This window comes from Mustelus asterias, chromosome 4 (assembly GCF_964213995.1).
Source record: "Mustelus asterias chromosome 4, sMusAst1.hap1.1, whole genome shotgun sequence".
In the NCBI taxonomy this organism is placed as follows: domain Eukaryota; kingdom Metazoa; phylum Chordata; class Chondrichthyes; order Carcharhiniformes; family Triakidae; genus Mustelus; species Mustelus asterias.
The window spans coordinates 95,716,060-95,733,327 of record NC_135804.1 but is presented as its reverse complement, the minus strand read 5'-3'; the positions used below and the strand labels follow the sequence as shown (position 1 = coordinate 95,733,327).

Sequence of the window (17,268 nt, the reverse complement as noted above, 5' to 3'; positions counted from 1 at the left end):
CAGTAATCACACCTTTGGTAGTACACTCTGCCTTGCAGGAAGATCCAGCCCTACCTATACGGCATTTTATCAGTGCACTTCAGAACATATACCGTTGCGGCAAGGTCAGCTCAGTAGGCCAAAGGTGCAAAGTCCCATTCCAGATCTCAATGGTTAAGGAGGGTGTGTTCATAATGTAGCCAAACAGCTTGAGTATCAAATTGTAAATCCTGCTGACACATATCAATGGCAGATAGCACGAGTGGGAGAGATTCCTGGTCAGTCATGTGATTGGGGAAAAAAAATCTGTGCCTCTACTATCACCATCCATAGTTCCAGACTGCAACATACAGATAAAATGCATGTTGCCACAGTAATACTGACCCCTTGCCAGGGGTTGAGGGGGGGACATGCCACAGTAATACTGACCCCTTGCCAGGGGTTTGGGGGGGGGGGGGAGAGGGGGGTGGGAAACATGCCACAGTAATACTGACTCCTTGCCAGGGGTTTGGGGGGGGGGGGGGGAACAGTTGGATGGATGGCCAGTGTGAACCAGATTGGTACCAATACCATGGGGTTCAATCCCCCTTTCCTGTCTACTTGCCCAACTCTTGGTGGATGTCATGGTTCTGTGCATTAGTCCTGCCTTCGGGCAGAGAACTCAAGATATATATAAATGATCTGCAGTCTATATATTATCTAACATGCTGCAATGCGGATTATTCTCGATATAGTACATGTCAAACTGCAATTCTGTTTGCAAAGATCATTATTTACTGAGCTATTATACACAATACAAAACAATCTGCACTCTTCACATTGAAACCTGTACGCAAAACATGCTTCAATCTGTAGGTAGCACAAACTGAGCTATCCTGAATGTAAACACATTGCAGAAGGAATGTGAGAAAGAAAAATGCTTTGTTAACCAATGAGTAAAACAAGAACATTGGCAAAACTCTGGCTTACAGTAAATTCAAGCTTTGCATTGTCAGTCTTTATACTGTTAGAATGTTTCTTGCTATGCCTCTTAGAATAGAAAGTTTCACATTATATAGAAGGAATAGTGATGGTGCCCTAATACTGCAAGACATTACTGGCGATCCTTTCCAAATGAAATTATTGGTGCTGAATTAATAGATTCAGTGACAAGTACATGGTTCTATAACGATTATTCAAACCATGTGAAAATGGCTAGTGTGAATTGTTCAACTTCGAGCCTTACAGAAGGAAAGAACTCATTCATTGTTTTATCCATTCAGTAAAGGCACCTTATTAGGGCGACATACTCAGGTTTGTTGCAAATGGGGAGGGGTGTGTGGGGTTAAAGCATTTCTTGGATCCAATTGTCAGTGCTATAAAACAGCCCCAGCGCTTTGATATTGCAAGCTTAAAAGAAGTTGGCACCCACAAAAGACTTTTCCAAGTCTGCTTAAATAACAAGCTTTAAGGCTTGATATTGAGATTTGTTGTATTGGTCGGGTAAAGGGGAGAGAACTCAGGCAAGAGAAAATGTAGATAGAGACACACTGATGCTGTGTGAAAGCAAGGAAAGGTAAAACCCTGGACAATCTGAGCAATTTGGACAAACTGTTGGGACAATTAGGACCTTTAATGAAAAGCTGACACCGTCCCAGCAAAGGTGAGACTTCCAGTCACCATACGCCATCCTATCCCAACTCACCTCTGCATTACCCTATCTTCCTCCGATGTTCTGCTTCTCACACTCTTAAGGCCCACATGCACTTTTGGCCTTTCCCTCCTCACATATAGTTTCATGCTGAAAGCTCTTTTCAATCGAACCCCAATTCCTCACCAACCACATGAAAAACAAATCTACACGTACCTTTCCTTACTCACCAACTTCACGGATGGCCCTTCCCCAACTGATATGCCTCTTCTCTAACGAAGTACCCCTTGCAATCATTCAAGTCTGCCCAACCCACACTTACGCTTACCGCTTCCCACACTTAAAAATACTTTGTCATTACCTTCCCTTCTCTCTTTATTCTCGCATAGAAATTCTCCCATCACTCTTCTACATTACCTGCTCCCCTCCCTTCCCCTCAACACATCTGCTAATGGGTCTTCCAAGCCTGAATGGACTCATTTGACTTTTTGGGCCTATCCCCCATTGTGAAAAGTCTGTCAAATATGTCATTGTTTCTTACCTGTCCACGATCCACCCCGCCTCCTTTTTAGACACCTTACCCCACTTTTTGTATTGACACTCTTAATTCATCTCTTTTCCCCTTCACTCTCCTGCCTACTCAAGTATCTCCTTCCACAGACTGGGCCCTAATTTAACTTCACAATCTATCTTCACTTAAACTGGCAACAGCATCTGGTCTGGACTTCTCATTAACAAGCAACCTCCTCCTTCAGGTACCATGCCCCAAGAGGGCATTGGTGACCATAGACTTCCATTGCATTGGTCCATGATTATATGGGGTACTGCAATGGTTTGCCATGGTCTTCTGGAGTATGGCTGATCAGGAAACTGTCCCACTCTTACAGCCTGCCATCAGGTACATTGGAAGGATTTACAGGCTGATAATCAACCCTCAAGAGCTGAGATGGAACTTGAACCTGGAGCTTCTGGCCCAGAGGTAGGACCACTATCACAGAGTCACAAGACCTTCCTTGCAATGCCATAAAGGAGATCAATTATAATATTCAATTTTTAAAACTGGTCATTTGGGGCTTGTTTAGACACTGAGCAATTCTGTTGTGGTCACTGTAATTCTATACTGTTGATCTTCACAATATAATTGTCTTATGAAGTGTATCCACAAAATTTGAATTTAAAGATCACAAATAAGATTGCTATTCTCTGCATCCTTGTTGATCATTGCTTATGAGACATAAATCTATGAAAAGCCATGCAATTTACATTGGATTGTAAGCATGGAAAAGAATCTCAATTTTTATGCAGGAGAGGTTCTACACAGGATAAATGGAAAACATATACTTCCAATACTGCCACTGTAAAACAAAACTGATTTAAGTTCTGGAAGCAATTAGCAGTCAGTCAGCTTTTGTAGAGAAAAGAAGGCTGGGTTAAGACCGAAAACATTAATCCTACTTTCTTCTCTCCACACATGTCTGACCTGCAGATTGTTTCCAGCAGTCTGTGGCATTTGCTTTTAACTGTAATATCAAGTATTTCTTGCAATATAAAATAGTCAAACTGACTATTGTGTATACAGTTTTTTTCAGACACTAGAGGCACAAATTGCAATCACAGTATGAAGTCATATGATCATTACATTGCTCCAAGATTCCTGTTGAGTCATGTTTTCAAATTCATAACTCAGAGGGCAGTTTTAGGAATCTAGGAGTTGGTACAAGCATCAGGAATTGCTCAACAAGGATGCCAACATTTGAATTGAAAAATCGGAAGGTTACAATGTGTATGGGTACTCACTTCCAACAACTTTTCAGATAACAAAACATCCCAAGATGCCTCACAGGAGCGGCAAACACAATTTGGCACAGAGTAACAAAAAGAGGAATTAGGATGTCTGGCTTAGTCAAAGTAGGTTTTAAAGAAAGATAGGGAGAGCTAAGAAGGGAATTCCAGAGTTTATGGCCTTGACAGCTGAAGATGCAGCCAGCAATGAAGGAGCGATTAAAATCAGGAATGCCGACGAGGCCACAATTAACAAAGCACAAATATCTGAGGGTTGTGGAGCTGAGGGAGATTACAGAGATAAGGTGAAGCAAAACTGTGGAGGAATTCGAAAGCAAGGACTTGAACTTTTAGGATCGAGGTGTTGCGTAACTGGGAACCAACATATGTCAGCAAGCACAGGGACGATAGGTGAACAGGACTTGGTGCAAGTGAAGACATGTGCAGCATAGTTTTGGATGCCCTTAAGTTTACAGCATGTGGGAGACTGACCAGATCACAAAGGCATAGACGAAAGGTCATCAACCCTAAACATTGGGCTGGATTTTCAATCCAGAGTGAGGAGCCTGACACCCAGATCATTTCAGGGTCCCAACCCCACATGCAAAGCCCCTAATTGGTCTGAAGACTAGTTCAGCATCCAACTTGTGGCACTGGGAGTGGCCCAGAGGCAAAGCCTAGTAATGGACGATGATTTTAAAGAGCAAACAATGACCATTTCTATGGCTTACCATAGCCTGAAGGTATGGCGCAGCCAAGAGCTGCGCTTCAGTGCTGACCTAGGCAGACAACCTGGGTTACCCCAAGCTTTTCTGATGCCTCTCTTGAGGTTTTGGCAGATCTACAAGAAGAGACATCTGTTGTTTCCTCTGTCCTGAAGAAATCCTCCAAGAGGGCATGGATGGAATTGGCTATCAACAGCCAGGGAGTCACAAAGAGGATGTGGGTGCCATGCAAAATACACTTCAATGATCTGATATGGTTTGGAAAGGTGAGTGGAAAGTGACATCTAAGTGACAAGCCTCTAACTCTGTATAAACCAATATACACACAAGCTGAGCAGATTGAGTGCCCATAATTCTCCTTAACACTGTCTGATCATGCAGCCAGTTGCATCGCTAAGGCGCTAGCAACCTATTAGTGGGGTTTCCGAGGTGGTGTGCATCGTCAGAAATTTCGGACAATACAAGACTCACGAAGCCAGTTTCTCAACTTAAAGACGTGACCTTTATTTTGACCAGCGGCCACTAGGAGAAATCAAAGGGTCGGGACAGCTCAGAGATAAAGCAGCGAGACCGCTCCAATGAATTCTGATGTATATAATTCAAAACAGATCAATTATAGGTTTTCTTATCAATTACTCCCGCCTTTCATGAGCTTTAAATCAATCATTTTCAATATACATAAATCAACAATAATACCTATCATATACTTTAGCCAATCGCATCTTACCCTCCAGCATAATGGCATTTCATTAGTCCTTAGAATCCGGAAGCTAACTCCTGCCTTAGCTAATCACACTTCCTGTTTTGTCTAGTAACCTCAGACACTAGCCACAAAGTTCAAATGAACATTCCCATGAGTTCCCCTATAGGTCACTGCCAAACCAGGTTAACACATGACTCCACGTCTGGGCATGCATCCATTTTATCTGGACAGTGAATAAACCCTATTCATGAAATTTGATTAAGTGTTCTAAATAATAATCTTGCATATTCCCAAGGCTTCAATATTCCCTTAGAATATGGCTCTGTCCTAGTGCCCTTTACCATTATGCTTAGCGGCAATGTACTCTTGGCTAAAATGAACAATGATTCTTCAAAATACATTATTACATTCAAAATATCAGCATGTGTTTTTAAATCATAATCACTTGTTTAAATCTCTTACTGCATTTCATGGGTGTAAACTGCTTTATTGTTAGCTTAAATCTATTTTAAACTCATTTAACTCAATGCGGATAGTTCTGTCAGAGTCTTAATGTCTAATTATTTTAAAAACCTTACTAACCTATTGGGATTTTTTCCCTTACAAACCCTTGCCACTGTCTACAGAAATGAATATTTTGCACTTTCTCCCTGGCAAAATAACCTACGGCTCTCCTTTAACGTTTAACAACCAAGCCATCCAACCTTCTTGTCAGGTAGAATTCAGAATAGGTCACATGACCCTTCATTTCTCCATTTAACTCTGAATTAAAGAAAGAGTCCCAACACATAACAATCTGACAAACGTCACATTTGTAGTATTAGCTCCACAGTGACTTTGGAGGTTACAGGTAGAGGATTCCTATGAAGTCACAAGACATCAGATCATTGCAAACCAGAGTGCAAATCCCCTGTGGCACTGGCGCTCTTGTCATTTGCAGGTAATTAACTTGTGGGCAGTACACCCAATCTCTTGGGTAGCAACTTCTTCCTCTTGTAGTCTCCTGCTGTGCTCCTCCTGACCAGGAAGATGTACCAGATGAAGCTTCTCCTCAATATTTTGTCCAGTGTCAGAATAGCCTGCTCCAATCCAAACTCTCGTCTGTTGCTCATTGATCACCAGGGTTTCCTCTACCAACTATAATGCCCGGGTGGTGCCAGTAGCTTCACGCCACGCTCAAGAGCTCAACTCCTCACTGTTTACAAATAAAAGCCTCGAACCCTCACAATTCCCCTTACCCACTCCCACAACAAGCTGAACAATCTCTACATTAGAGGCATGCAGGTTGTTAGCTCTCTACAACCCCTCCACTCAAAATTGCTTCATGTTATAGTCATAGAGGTTTACAGCATGGAAACAGGCCCTTCAGCCCAACTTGCCCATGTCGCCCTTTCTTTTTTAAAACCCCTAAACTAATCCCAATTGCCCACATTTGGCCCATGTCCCTCTATACCCATCGTACCCATGTAACTATCTAAATGCTTTTTAAAAGGTAAAATTGAACCCGCCTCTACTACTACCTCTGGCAGCTTGTTCCAGACACTCACCACCCTGTGTGTGTGGAAAAAATTGCCCCTCTGGATACTTTTGTATCTCTCCCCTTAAACCTATGCCCTCTAGTTTTAGACTCCCCTACCTTTGGGAAAAGATATTGACTATCTACCTTGTCTATGCCCTTCATTATTTTATAGACCTCTATAAGGTCACCCCTTAGCCTCCTATGCTCCAGAGAGCAAAGTCCCAGTCTATTCAGCCTTTCCTTATAACTCAAACCATCAAGTTTGGGTAGCATCCTAGTAAATCTTTTCTGCACTCTTTCTAGTTTAATAATATCCTTTCTATAATAGGGTGACCAGAATTGCACACAGTATTCCAAGTGTGGCCTTACCAATGTCAACAAGACGTCCCAACTCCTGTATTCAATGTCCTGACCGATGAAACCAAGCATGCCGAATGCCTTCTTCACCACTCTGTCCACCACTCTGACTCCACTTTCAAGGAGCTATGAACATGTACCCCTAGATCTCTTTGTTCTGTAACACTCCCCAACGTCCTACCATTAACTGAGTAAGTCCTGCCCTGGTTCAATCTACCAAAATGCATCACCTCTAAATTAAATTCCATCTGCCATTCATCAGCCCACTGGCCCAATTGATCAAGATCCCGTTGCAATTGGAGATAACTTTCTTCACTGTCCACTATGCCACCAATCTTAGTGTCATCTGCAAACTATTCTGGAGATTTCAGGATGCAGTGATGTCATCCAAGATCGCAATTTTCAAAGTGTGCCTGCCCTTATGGGCTTTTGAAAATCTAGCATATTAGCTCCGTTCTCTCTCCACAAATACTGCGACACCTACTGAGTAATTCCAAATTTTTCTGTTTCTATTTCAGTCTTTCATACTTTCTTGTTTTTAAGCAATCCTCTAAGGCTAGTCAATCTCTGGATTTTGCATGTTTTTCATTTATCTTATATCTGCTTTTTGTTCCTATTAACATCATTTCTGCTATTTCAAAAACAGAAAATGCTGGAAAATCTCAACAGGTCTCACAGCATCTGTGGAGAGACGTTTCAAATGTTGGTTCTATTCTCTCTCCACAGAAAACGTTGGCTCTATTCTCTCTCCACAGAAAACGTTGGCTCTATTCTCTCTCCACAGCTGCTGTCAGACCTGCTGAGATTTTCTAGCCTTTTCTGTTTTTGTTTCAGCTTTCAGCATCCACAGTATTTTGCTTGTATAAAATCCCTACTATGCAGGAGGCCATTCGAGTATAATTTTTGCTATTTAACTGTCTCCTGTTCTGATGGTGCACACGTCTGTGATGCTACTGTGCCTTTAAGAAATGTGTTTTAATCATGTTTCTCTGCAGTTCTTTTAAGAGGGCCTTTTGTTTCTGACCTGTCTGAGTCAATGTCTTTTTATAGTTGTTAGAGTCATATAATGGGGTTTTGTTTATTTTTAATCTGGACCTAATGCACTCTCTTGGAGTTTACAATCTTTTTGGAATTGTTTGGGGAGGGGGGTGGAAGGATTGACAAGTCAGGTGGTGCAGTTTTTCTTACCTCACAAGAGATCTTACTTTCCGTTTTCGTTGCTGGCTAGTTAGATGTTTGGACTTCAGGCTGGCTGCAATGTTTTTTGTCGCACTCCCTGATATTAGTTCTGCTGGCTAGTTGGAAGCAGTCTTTCTTGCCTTTCTGGAGTGAAAATTTTGTTGTTGATGGTTTGCTAGCTAGAGGCATGCAGTGGCTCTATCTCTACCTCAAGAGGTGGGCTGGGAGCTCCAGGGTTGGGAAGTCAGAGTTTCAATTCTCCATTCAAAGGTCTAATTCACAGCAGATGTTACAGAGTTAGAAAATTCAGCATCGCATGAGCATTCTTATTTTCTGTGCTAAACCTGGGACAGGTGAATGTTTGTAAGAAGGCTTGTTTGGTTGGAATAATATTCGGAGCTGTTCGAGTTTATACAATATCATGATTTTTTTTCCTTTTTTGTAATTGATAGATATTGCTAATTGTCTTTTTACATGTTAACGGTATTAGGAGAAACTCTGCAGTGCAGGAGGCTGTTCGGCCCATCGGGTCTGCACCGACAACAATGCCACCTAGGCACTATCCCCATAACCCCACATATTTAGCCTGCCAATCTCTCTAACCTACACACCCCGGGACACTGATGGACAATTTAGCATAGTCAATCCACCTAACCTGCACACCTTTGGACTGTGGGAAGAAACCAGAGCACCCGGAGGAAAACCACGCAAACACAGGGAGAATGTGCAAACTCCACACAGACAGTGACCCAAGCTGGGAATCGACCCAGGTCCCTAGAGCGGTGAGGCAGCAGTGCTAACCATTGTGCCACCGTGCTGCCCTATTCTTAAATAAACTTTGTTTGATAAAAGCTCCTTAGTAAGTCATTCGAATCATTTGAAAGAGGAAATGGGCGAGGTATTAAATGAGTACTGTGTGTCTGTATTCACTGAAGAGAATTGGTGGATGAGGAGTCTGGGAAAGGATGTGTAGATAGTTTGAATCACGTTGAAATCAAAAAGGAGGTATTGGGGTTCTTGAGAAACATTAAGGTAGACAAGTCCCCAGGACCTGATGGGATATACCCCAAAATACTGAGAAAAGCAATGGAGGAAATCGCTGGGGCCTTGAGAGAAATTTTTGTATCCTCACTAGCAACAGGGGAGGTCCCAGAGGATTGGAGAATAGCCAATGTTGTTCCTTTGTTTAAGAAGGGTAGCAAGAATAATCCAGGTAATTACAGGCCGGTGAGCCTTACATCAGTGGTAGGGAAATTATTGGAGAGGATTCTTTGAGACAGAATTTACTCCCACTTGGAAATAAGTGGACGTATTAGCGAGAGGTAACATGGTTTTGTGAAGGGGAGGTTGTGTCTCACTAACTTGATCAAGTTTTTCAAGGAAGTGACGAAGATGATTGATAAGGGTAGGGCAGTGGATGTTGTCTACATGAACTTCAAAAAGGCCTTTGACAAGATCCCTCATGGCAGACTGGTGCAGAAGGTGAAGTCGCATAGGATCAGAGGTGAGCTGGCAACATGGATACAGAACTGGCTCGGTTATAGAAGATAGAGGGTAGCAGTGGAAGGATCGTTTCTGAATGGAGGGCTGTGACTATTCCTCAGGGATCAGTGCTGGGACCTTTGCTGTTTGTAAAATGATTTGGAGGAAAATGTAACTGGTTTGATTAGCAAGTTTGCGGATGACGCAAAGGTTGGTGGATTTGCGGATAGTGATGAGGACCATCAGAGGATACTGCAGGGTATAGATCGGTTGGAGACTTGGGCAGAGGGATGACAGATGGAGTTTAATCTGGACAAATGTGAGGTAAGGCATTTTGGAAGGTCTAATACAGATAGGAAATATACAGTAAATGGCAGAACCCTTAAGAGTATTGATAGGCAGAGGGTTCTGGGTGTACAGGTACACAGGCCACTGAAAGCGGCAACACAGGTGGAGAAGGTAGTCAAGAAGGCATATGGCATGCTTGCCTTCATCGGCCAGGACATTGAGTTTAAAAATTGGCAAGTTATGTTGCAGCTTTATAGAACCTTAGTTAGGCTGCACTTGGAATATAGTGTGTTCAATTCTGGTCACCAAACTACCAGCAGGATGTGGAGGCTTTGAAGAGGATACAGAAAAGATTTACCAGGATGTTGCCTGGTATGGAGGGCATTAGCTATGAGGAGAGGTTGGAGAAACTCGGTTTGTTCTCACTGGAACGACAGAGGTTGAGGGGCGACCTGATAGAAGATTATGAGGAGCATGGACAGAGTGGATAGACAGAAGTGTTTTCCCAGGATAAAAGAGTCAATTACTAGGGGGCATAGGTTTAAGGTGCGAGGGGTATGGTTTAAAGGAGATGTGAGAGGCAAGTTTTTTTGTTTCACACAGAGGGTGGTGGATGCCTGGAACTTTCTGCCAGGGGAGGTAGTAGAAGCAGATACAATAGTGACTTTTAAGGGGCATCTTGAAAAATACATGAATAGGATGGGGATGGAGGGATATGGTTCCCGGGAGGGTAGAGGGTTTTAGTTCAGTTGGGCAACATGGTCGGTGCAGGCTTGGAGGGCTGAAGGGCCTGATCCTGTGCTGTATTTTCTTTGGAGACGATGTAATAATGGTTGAGATCTTCAAGCTTTTAGGTATCCATATCACCAACAACTGTCCTGGTCCCCCCACACCTCTACTTTCTCAGAAGACTAAGGAAATTTGACATGTCAGCTACAACTCCCATCAACTTTTATAAATGCACCATAGAAAGCATTCTTTCTGGTTGTATCACAGCTTGGTATGGCTCCTGCTCTGCCCAAGACCACAAGAAACTACAAAAGGTCGTGAATGTAGCCCAACCCATCACACAAACCAGCCTCCCATCCATTGACTCTGTCTACACTTCCCGCTGCCTCGGCAAAGCAGCCACCATAATTAAGGACCCCACGCATCCTGGATACTCTCTTCCACTTTCTTCCGTCGGGAAAAAGATACAACAGTCTGAAGTCATTTATAACTGACTCAAGAACATTTTCTTCAGACTTTTAAATGGACCGACCACATAGACCTACCTAGCTATGACTATAACATTATATTCGGCACCCTATCCCTTCCTTCTCCCCTACACACTCTATGAACGCTATGTTTTGTCTGTGTCATATAATCCCTACCGTGCAAGAGGTGGCCATTCGGTCCATCAAACCTGCACTGGCAACAATCCCACCCAGGTCCTATCCCCATAACCCCACGTGGGCAGCAGAATGGCACAGTAGTTAGCACTGCTGCCTCACAGCACCAGGGACCCGGGTTCGATTCCCAGCTTGGGTCACTTTCTGTGCGGAGTTTGCACGCTCTTCCCGTGTGTTTCCTCTGGGTGCTCTGATTTCCTTCCACTGTCTGAAAGACATGCTGGCTAGGTGCACCGACCCGAACAGGCGCCGGAACGTGGTGATTAGGGGAATTTTGTTGCAGTGTTAATGTAAGCCTTACTTGCGACTAACAAATAAACTTCAGTATTTACGCTGCTCATCTCTCAGGGGCAATTTACCATGGCCAATTCCACACATCTTTGTGCAGACTCTGCACATTCTCCCCTCGTCTGTATGGGTTTCCTCCGGACTGTAGAAGGAAATCCGAAACATTCGCTTGGAAGGAAAACCCAGAGGGGAACCCAGGCAGACCCTGGGGAGAATGTGCAGAGACACAGACAGTGACCCCCAAGCCAGGAATTGAACCCAGGTCCCTGGGAGCCAAGAGGCAGCAGTGCTCTAACCACTTGCGCCACCGCGCAGCCCGCAAAAAAACAATACTGTGTCCCAGGGTGTGACAATAAGGAATCCGTTCTGCGCATGTGCATCGCAGACCACTGTAACAATAACACAGCGTGACAGCCAATCAGCGGCCACTCCCGGAGCGCGCGTCGGCTTCTAAAAACACCAGCCGCCCAATCGGCGCGGCGCAGCAGAGCGGCCAATCAGAGAGGAGGGGCGCGGCCCTGTGCAGGGCCCACGTGGGGGGGGAGGCGACCTTCACCCTATCCCGTCCGCTTTCCCAGGCCGGGCAGCGCGGACCCCCTCTGCAGACAGGGAGTTCAGCACAGGGCTATGTCCCATCCACACTGTTCCCCTCCCACCCGTCACAAAATTCTGCCCCTGCCCGCTGCCTCCTGTCCGCCACGGTTAGAAGTTACATTGCAATCGGCTTTCTTTTTTTTATTTAAAAGTGCGACACAGGTTTGGGAGCTACTAAAGGCCTGGGGAATGTGTGGAACCAGTGTCCTCCCCAATCCATACACCGCTTCGATATTGATAAGAAGCAAAAGCAAATATCCATGAATACTGAAGCCCAAAGCTCGTTCCTTCTGTTTGCAATGTTTCTTTCCATGGGAAGGGGAAATATATAGATATATATATATTTTTTAAAAAGCTGCTGCAATTGCACGATTAAACGAAATCTCCAAAAATAGATATCCCCAAAATAGTTTTTTCAAAAAATATTTATCATCACATTCTGCTGCCATCGAGAAGAAACACTCCCATCTCCAGTTTGCAATTTAAAAACCACTTTCTACTGTCCCATCCCCCTCCCCAGACGTATTAATAGTGGTAATTAAGATTTTAATTTAAATGTTAATCTGCAACAGAAGGTTGTTATAAATGCCGACATTAACTAAGCAGAATCAACATACGCACTTAGTCTGGGGGCTGTCCCCCCCCCCATGTCTAATTCAGCTGACATTTCATTGCATTCCTGCACAGTAACTTTTTTTTCCCCCAAAATTAAATATTTTGATTTCCTCTCTTTCCTCCACCCCCAAAAAGAAAATAAATTCTCCATACTCGAAGCAAAAGTAACCGTGCGAGATCATTCTGATGTTGTAGGGAGCTGATAAAACATTGTAACGTTTGGGAATTACTTACTCGACTCCAGGAGATTAGGTCATCTGTCCCTGTATCTTCCACCAAGGTCCATAACTTGGTCAAGAAAGCGGGCACGTTGCAATTTTGCTTCATTGCTCAATTTTTAAAAAATGTTTTTTTTCAAAAAGTTTACAATGTGCTTCTCCTACCAGCCTCTCCCTATAACACCGCTTTCCCCCCCACTGAGAGATCTGCTCTGGTGACTGCAGTTGTTTACTTGCCACAAGGTGAATTCCCGTTTGTTTAACAACGTTTGTTACTGAAGTCCATGCTCCACTCAACCTGTGGGTGGGGACAACTTGCTGCAGCTGTCCATCACACGCAAGAGCCGCCCATACCAGCCTCTCCAACCAATAAGGAGAATTTTGGTCTGAGAGACAGCTGGCTTGACCAATAGGAAAAGAGGGTGGGGGGAGCGAGCTGGCATTTGGTTGGGTGGAGTTGCGCATGCGCAATTCGGCTGCTATTGGATGCTGGCACGTGGGGTGTGGAGGGTTTGGAGTTGGAGACATGGGAGATCTTCCCATTGGTAAATGGGAAAGAAATTGAGCAGCAAGAGTGTACTGCAGGAGTAGCACAATGAAACTGTCTTTCTCTTAGTTTCTGGAGACTCGAAATACAAATTAGTACTGAGTGAGAGAAGACAGGGGAAATCCACTAAATATTCATGGGTTCAAAGTCATAGAATGTCTACAGTGCAGAAAGAGGCCATTTGGTCCATCAAGCTTGCACCGACAACAACCCCACCAAGGCCTTATCCCAGTAACCCCATGCATTTACCCTGACAACCACCCTGACACCAAGTGGCAATTGAGCATGGCCAGTCAACCTAACTCTTTGGAGCGTGGGAGGAAAGTGGAGCACCCGGAGGAAACACACGCAAGCACGGAGAGAACATGCAAACTCCACACAGACAGTCACCCAAGGTCAGAATTGAGCCCGGGTCCCTGGCGCTGTGAGGCAGCAGTGCTAACCACTGAGCCACCATTCCGCAGGTTGCTATCATGCAGGTTGGGCTTGAAACCGTACACTGTGACCTATGATAGCATTATGCAAGAGCAAGGCTTCACCAGAGCAGGCCTGAACGTGCCAGGATGCAGGACTGCCCAGAGATAAAAGAAAGACTTGTATTTATACACCATTTTTCACAACCACTGGACATCTCAAAGTGCTTTACAGCCGTTGAAATACATTTGAAGAGTAGTCATTTTTGTAATACAAGAAACACAGCCAATTTTGCACACAGCAAACTCCCACAAACAGAACTGTGATAATGACAAGTGTTATGTTATTCCAAAATTATTTAGGTATTATATTGCCATTTGCAGTAATACATGTTTATCCAGGATGCCACATCACACTACCTCACTACAATCTGCATATTGGACTAACATTGTATCATTCCACCACACACACACAGAGGTCTGAAAAATATACTGGATGAAAGCTTCAGTATTTGTCCAAAAGTGTGATTATTTCAGGTTTCTGAGGACCAAAGGGCGGCACAGTGGTTAGCACTGCTGCCTCACAATGCTAGGGACCCAGGTTCAATTCCGGCCTTGGGGAACTGTGTGCAGTTTGCACGTTCTCCCCGTGTCTGGTGATAAATATGGTTAGCAAGACCATTAGAATTAACTGATATTAATGAGGGGTGGGGAATGGGATTTCAGCCAGAAATTGTTGAGTCGATTTGCGACAAAGGCATGGATGAGAGTTTCAGCAGGGGATAAAATGAAGTAGGGTACGGGCAGTCTGCGATAGAAAGGAAATGGGATTTGAAACTCCATAGATTAGGATACTATGGCTACAATTTGGCTTTTCCTGTGAGGGAATGGATTGGAGTCATTGAGAGCATGGAGTTTGTTTTGGTGGTGTAGGACAGTGACCATAGTCTTCCAATGTTCAGCTGGAGGAAATTGTGGATCATGAAAGACTGGATATATCAAGCTGCCCAACCATACAGAGGCAATTGAGAGTAGTCAAGAGGCAGAGTTTTGTGTTGTCAGTATATGTCAAAGCTGATTCCATATCTGTAGGTTATTTCACCCAAGAGGGAAGAAGTAAATGAGAGAAAGGTGATGATAGATCTAAAGGGAATAAGAGTAGTATTAGAGCAAGAGCTTGAAGAATAGGGTATTTCTGGAGAATCTCCAGATTGGATAAGTAAGAATAAAATCCAGCATGGGTAACTCTACCAAGCTTGGCAATAGAGAAGAAACGAGAGGATGTTGGTTTGGTTCACCTTATCAACATGTGTAGTAAAGGACAAGGAAAAATAATGCATCACAATCTATTGTGACTTTGATTAAGACTGTTACAGTGCCTTGAAAGGAGTGAAAACTTGTCTGGAGGGATTGAAACAAATGTGATGGTAAGGCATATTCTGTCTTTATTTTACATTATAAAGGTGCTTACAGAAATCAGAATTTACAAAAGGATTTCAGAAAGCTATAGTTTTGGAATATTTAGGAAATAATCCAATTGTTTCATGGAGAAGTTAGTATGCACCTAACCAATATATGGCTGGTAACATGCAATCAGACCTCACCATCATATTTTTGATTTGATTTATTGTCACACGTATTGGTATACAGTGAAAAGTATTGTTTCTTGCACACTATACGGACAAAGCATCCCGTTCATAGAGAAGGGGAGTGCAGAATGTAAAGGATAGAATTAGAGGGTATGCTAGGCACAGCTTGCAAGAGGTTGCTCGCTTCGCCACCAAGAGAAGCAGCTGACCCAAATGGGGTTTCATTGCTATTTCAATCGATGTATGCCACCAAGAATATACTTCTACGATGGGTGGTCCATTGGGTACTGTCCGTTAAAGGTCGGCTTCAAACAGATTGCTTTTACATCAAAAGAAGAGACTCAGAATCCAGTGACCCTCCTACATCTATCAGTCTCAGGAGTGCTGTTGACAAGCTTGGCATTTGTTACACGTCCCTAGTTGCCTTTGTAAACTGGTTGACTATCCTGTTGAATCATTGTCATCCATGTGGACAAACTGCTCCCATAATGCTGTTCAGTGGAATTCCAGAATTTTGACCCAGTGCCAATGAAGGAACAGAAATATCCAAAGGAGGATGATGCGGGGGCAGCACAGTGGTGAGCACTGCTGCCTCACAGTACCAGGAACCTGGGTTCAATTCCTGGCTTGGGTCACGGTCTATGCCAAGTCTGCACGTTCTGCCTGTGTCTGGGCAGCACGGTAGCACAGTGATTAGCACTGCTGCTTCACAGCTCCAGGGTCCTGGGTTCGATTCCCGGCTCGGGTCACTGTCTGTGTGGAGTTTCCACATTCTCCTCGTGTCTGCGTGGGTTTCCTCCCACAGTCCAAAGATGTGCGGGTTAGATTGATTGGCCAGGTTAAAAATTGCCCCTTAGAGTCCTGGGATGTGTAGGTTAGAGGGATTAGCAGGTAAATATGTGGGGGTAGGGCCTGGGTGGGATTGTGGTCGGTGCAGACTCAATGGGCCGAATGGCCTCCTTCTGCACTGTAGGGTTTCTATGAATTTCTATGTCTGCATGGGTTCCCTCCAGATGCTCCGGTTTCCTCCCAGTCTGAAAGATGTCCTGGTTAGGTGCATTGGTTATGCTAAATTCTCTCTCATTGTACATGGGCACCAGCGTGTGGCGACTAGAGGATTTTCACAGTAACTCCATTACAGTGTTAATGTAAACCTACTTGTGACACTAATAAACTTTAATGGATGACCCAGAGGGGAATTTACAGATGATAGTGCAGTGATGCAGTTGTGATCAAATTTGGTTGGCCAAAGCTTGCAAGTGTTTCCTGACCAATCAAAACCAGGCAAGGTTTGACCAAATGATCGGTGCAAAGAGGTCTGATGCCAGAGGTGGTGATCAGCAGTGTGTATTCTAAGAACATAAGAACTAGGAGCAGGAACATAAAGAACTAAGATCTGGCCCCTCAAGCTTGCTCCGCCATTCAATAAGATCATAGCTGATCTTTTTGTGGATTCAGCTCCACTTACCCACCCCTCACCATAACCCTTAATTCCTTTACTACTCAGTGTTATCTATCCTGGCCTTAAAAACATTCAATGACGTAGCCTCAACTGCTTCACTGGGCATGAAATTCCAGATTCACAATCCTTTGTGTGAAATCTGCTCCCCCTTATTTTGAGGCTATGTCCCCCTAGTTCTAGTTTCACCTGCCAGTGGAAACAATTTCCCTGCTTCTATCTTATCTATTCCTATGAGATCTCCCCTCATTCTTCTGAATTCCAATGAGTATAGCCCCAGTCTACTTAGTCTCTCCTCATAAGCCAACCCTCTCAACTCCAGAATCAACCTAGTGAATCTCCTCTGCACTCCTCAAGGAGACCAAAACTGTACACAGTACACCAGGTGTGGCCTCACCAGCACTTTATGTAGCTGCAACATAATCTCGCTGTTTTTAAACTCCATTCCTCCAGCAATGAAGGACAAAATTCTATTTGCCTTCTTAATTACCTGCTGCACCTGCAAAAACC

The 17,268-nt window shown here is 44.0% G+C and overlaps 1 protein-coding gene across 5 annotated transcripts in view; it reads right to left on the bottom strand.

The window, feature by feature from the left end:
* LOC144492861 (heat shock factor protein 1-like) overlaps nt 1–17,268 on the bottom strand; it is a 62,093-nt gene that overhangs the window by 44,341 nt on the left and 484 nt on the right. For 4 of the 5 annotated variants that reach the window (XM_078211389.1, XM_078211390.1, XM_078211391.1 and 1 more), the window contains exon 1: nt 12,767–13,056. The exons of the other annotated variant lie outside the window; for it this stretch is intronic. In XM_078211389.1, the coding sequence (XP_078067515.1) occupies nt 12,767–12,859 (93 nt within the window). In that variant the 5' untranslated portion in view covers nt 12,860–13,056. Of the gene's footprint in view, nt 1–12,766; nt 13,057–17,268 lie in introns of those variants that run through there. 5 annotated transcript variants of the gene reach the window in all.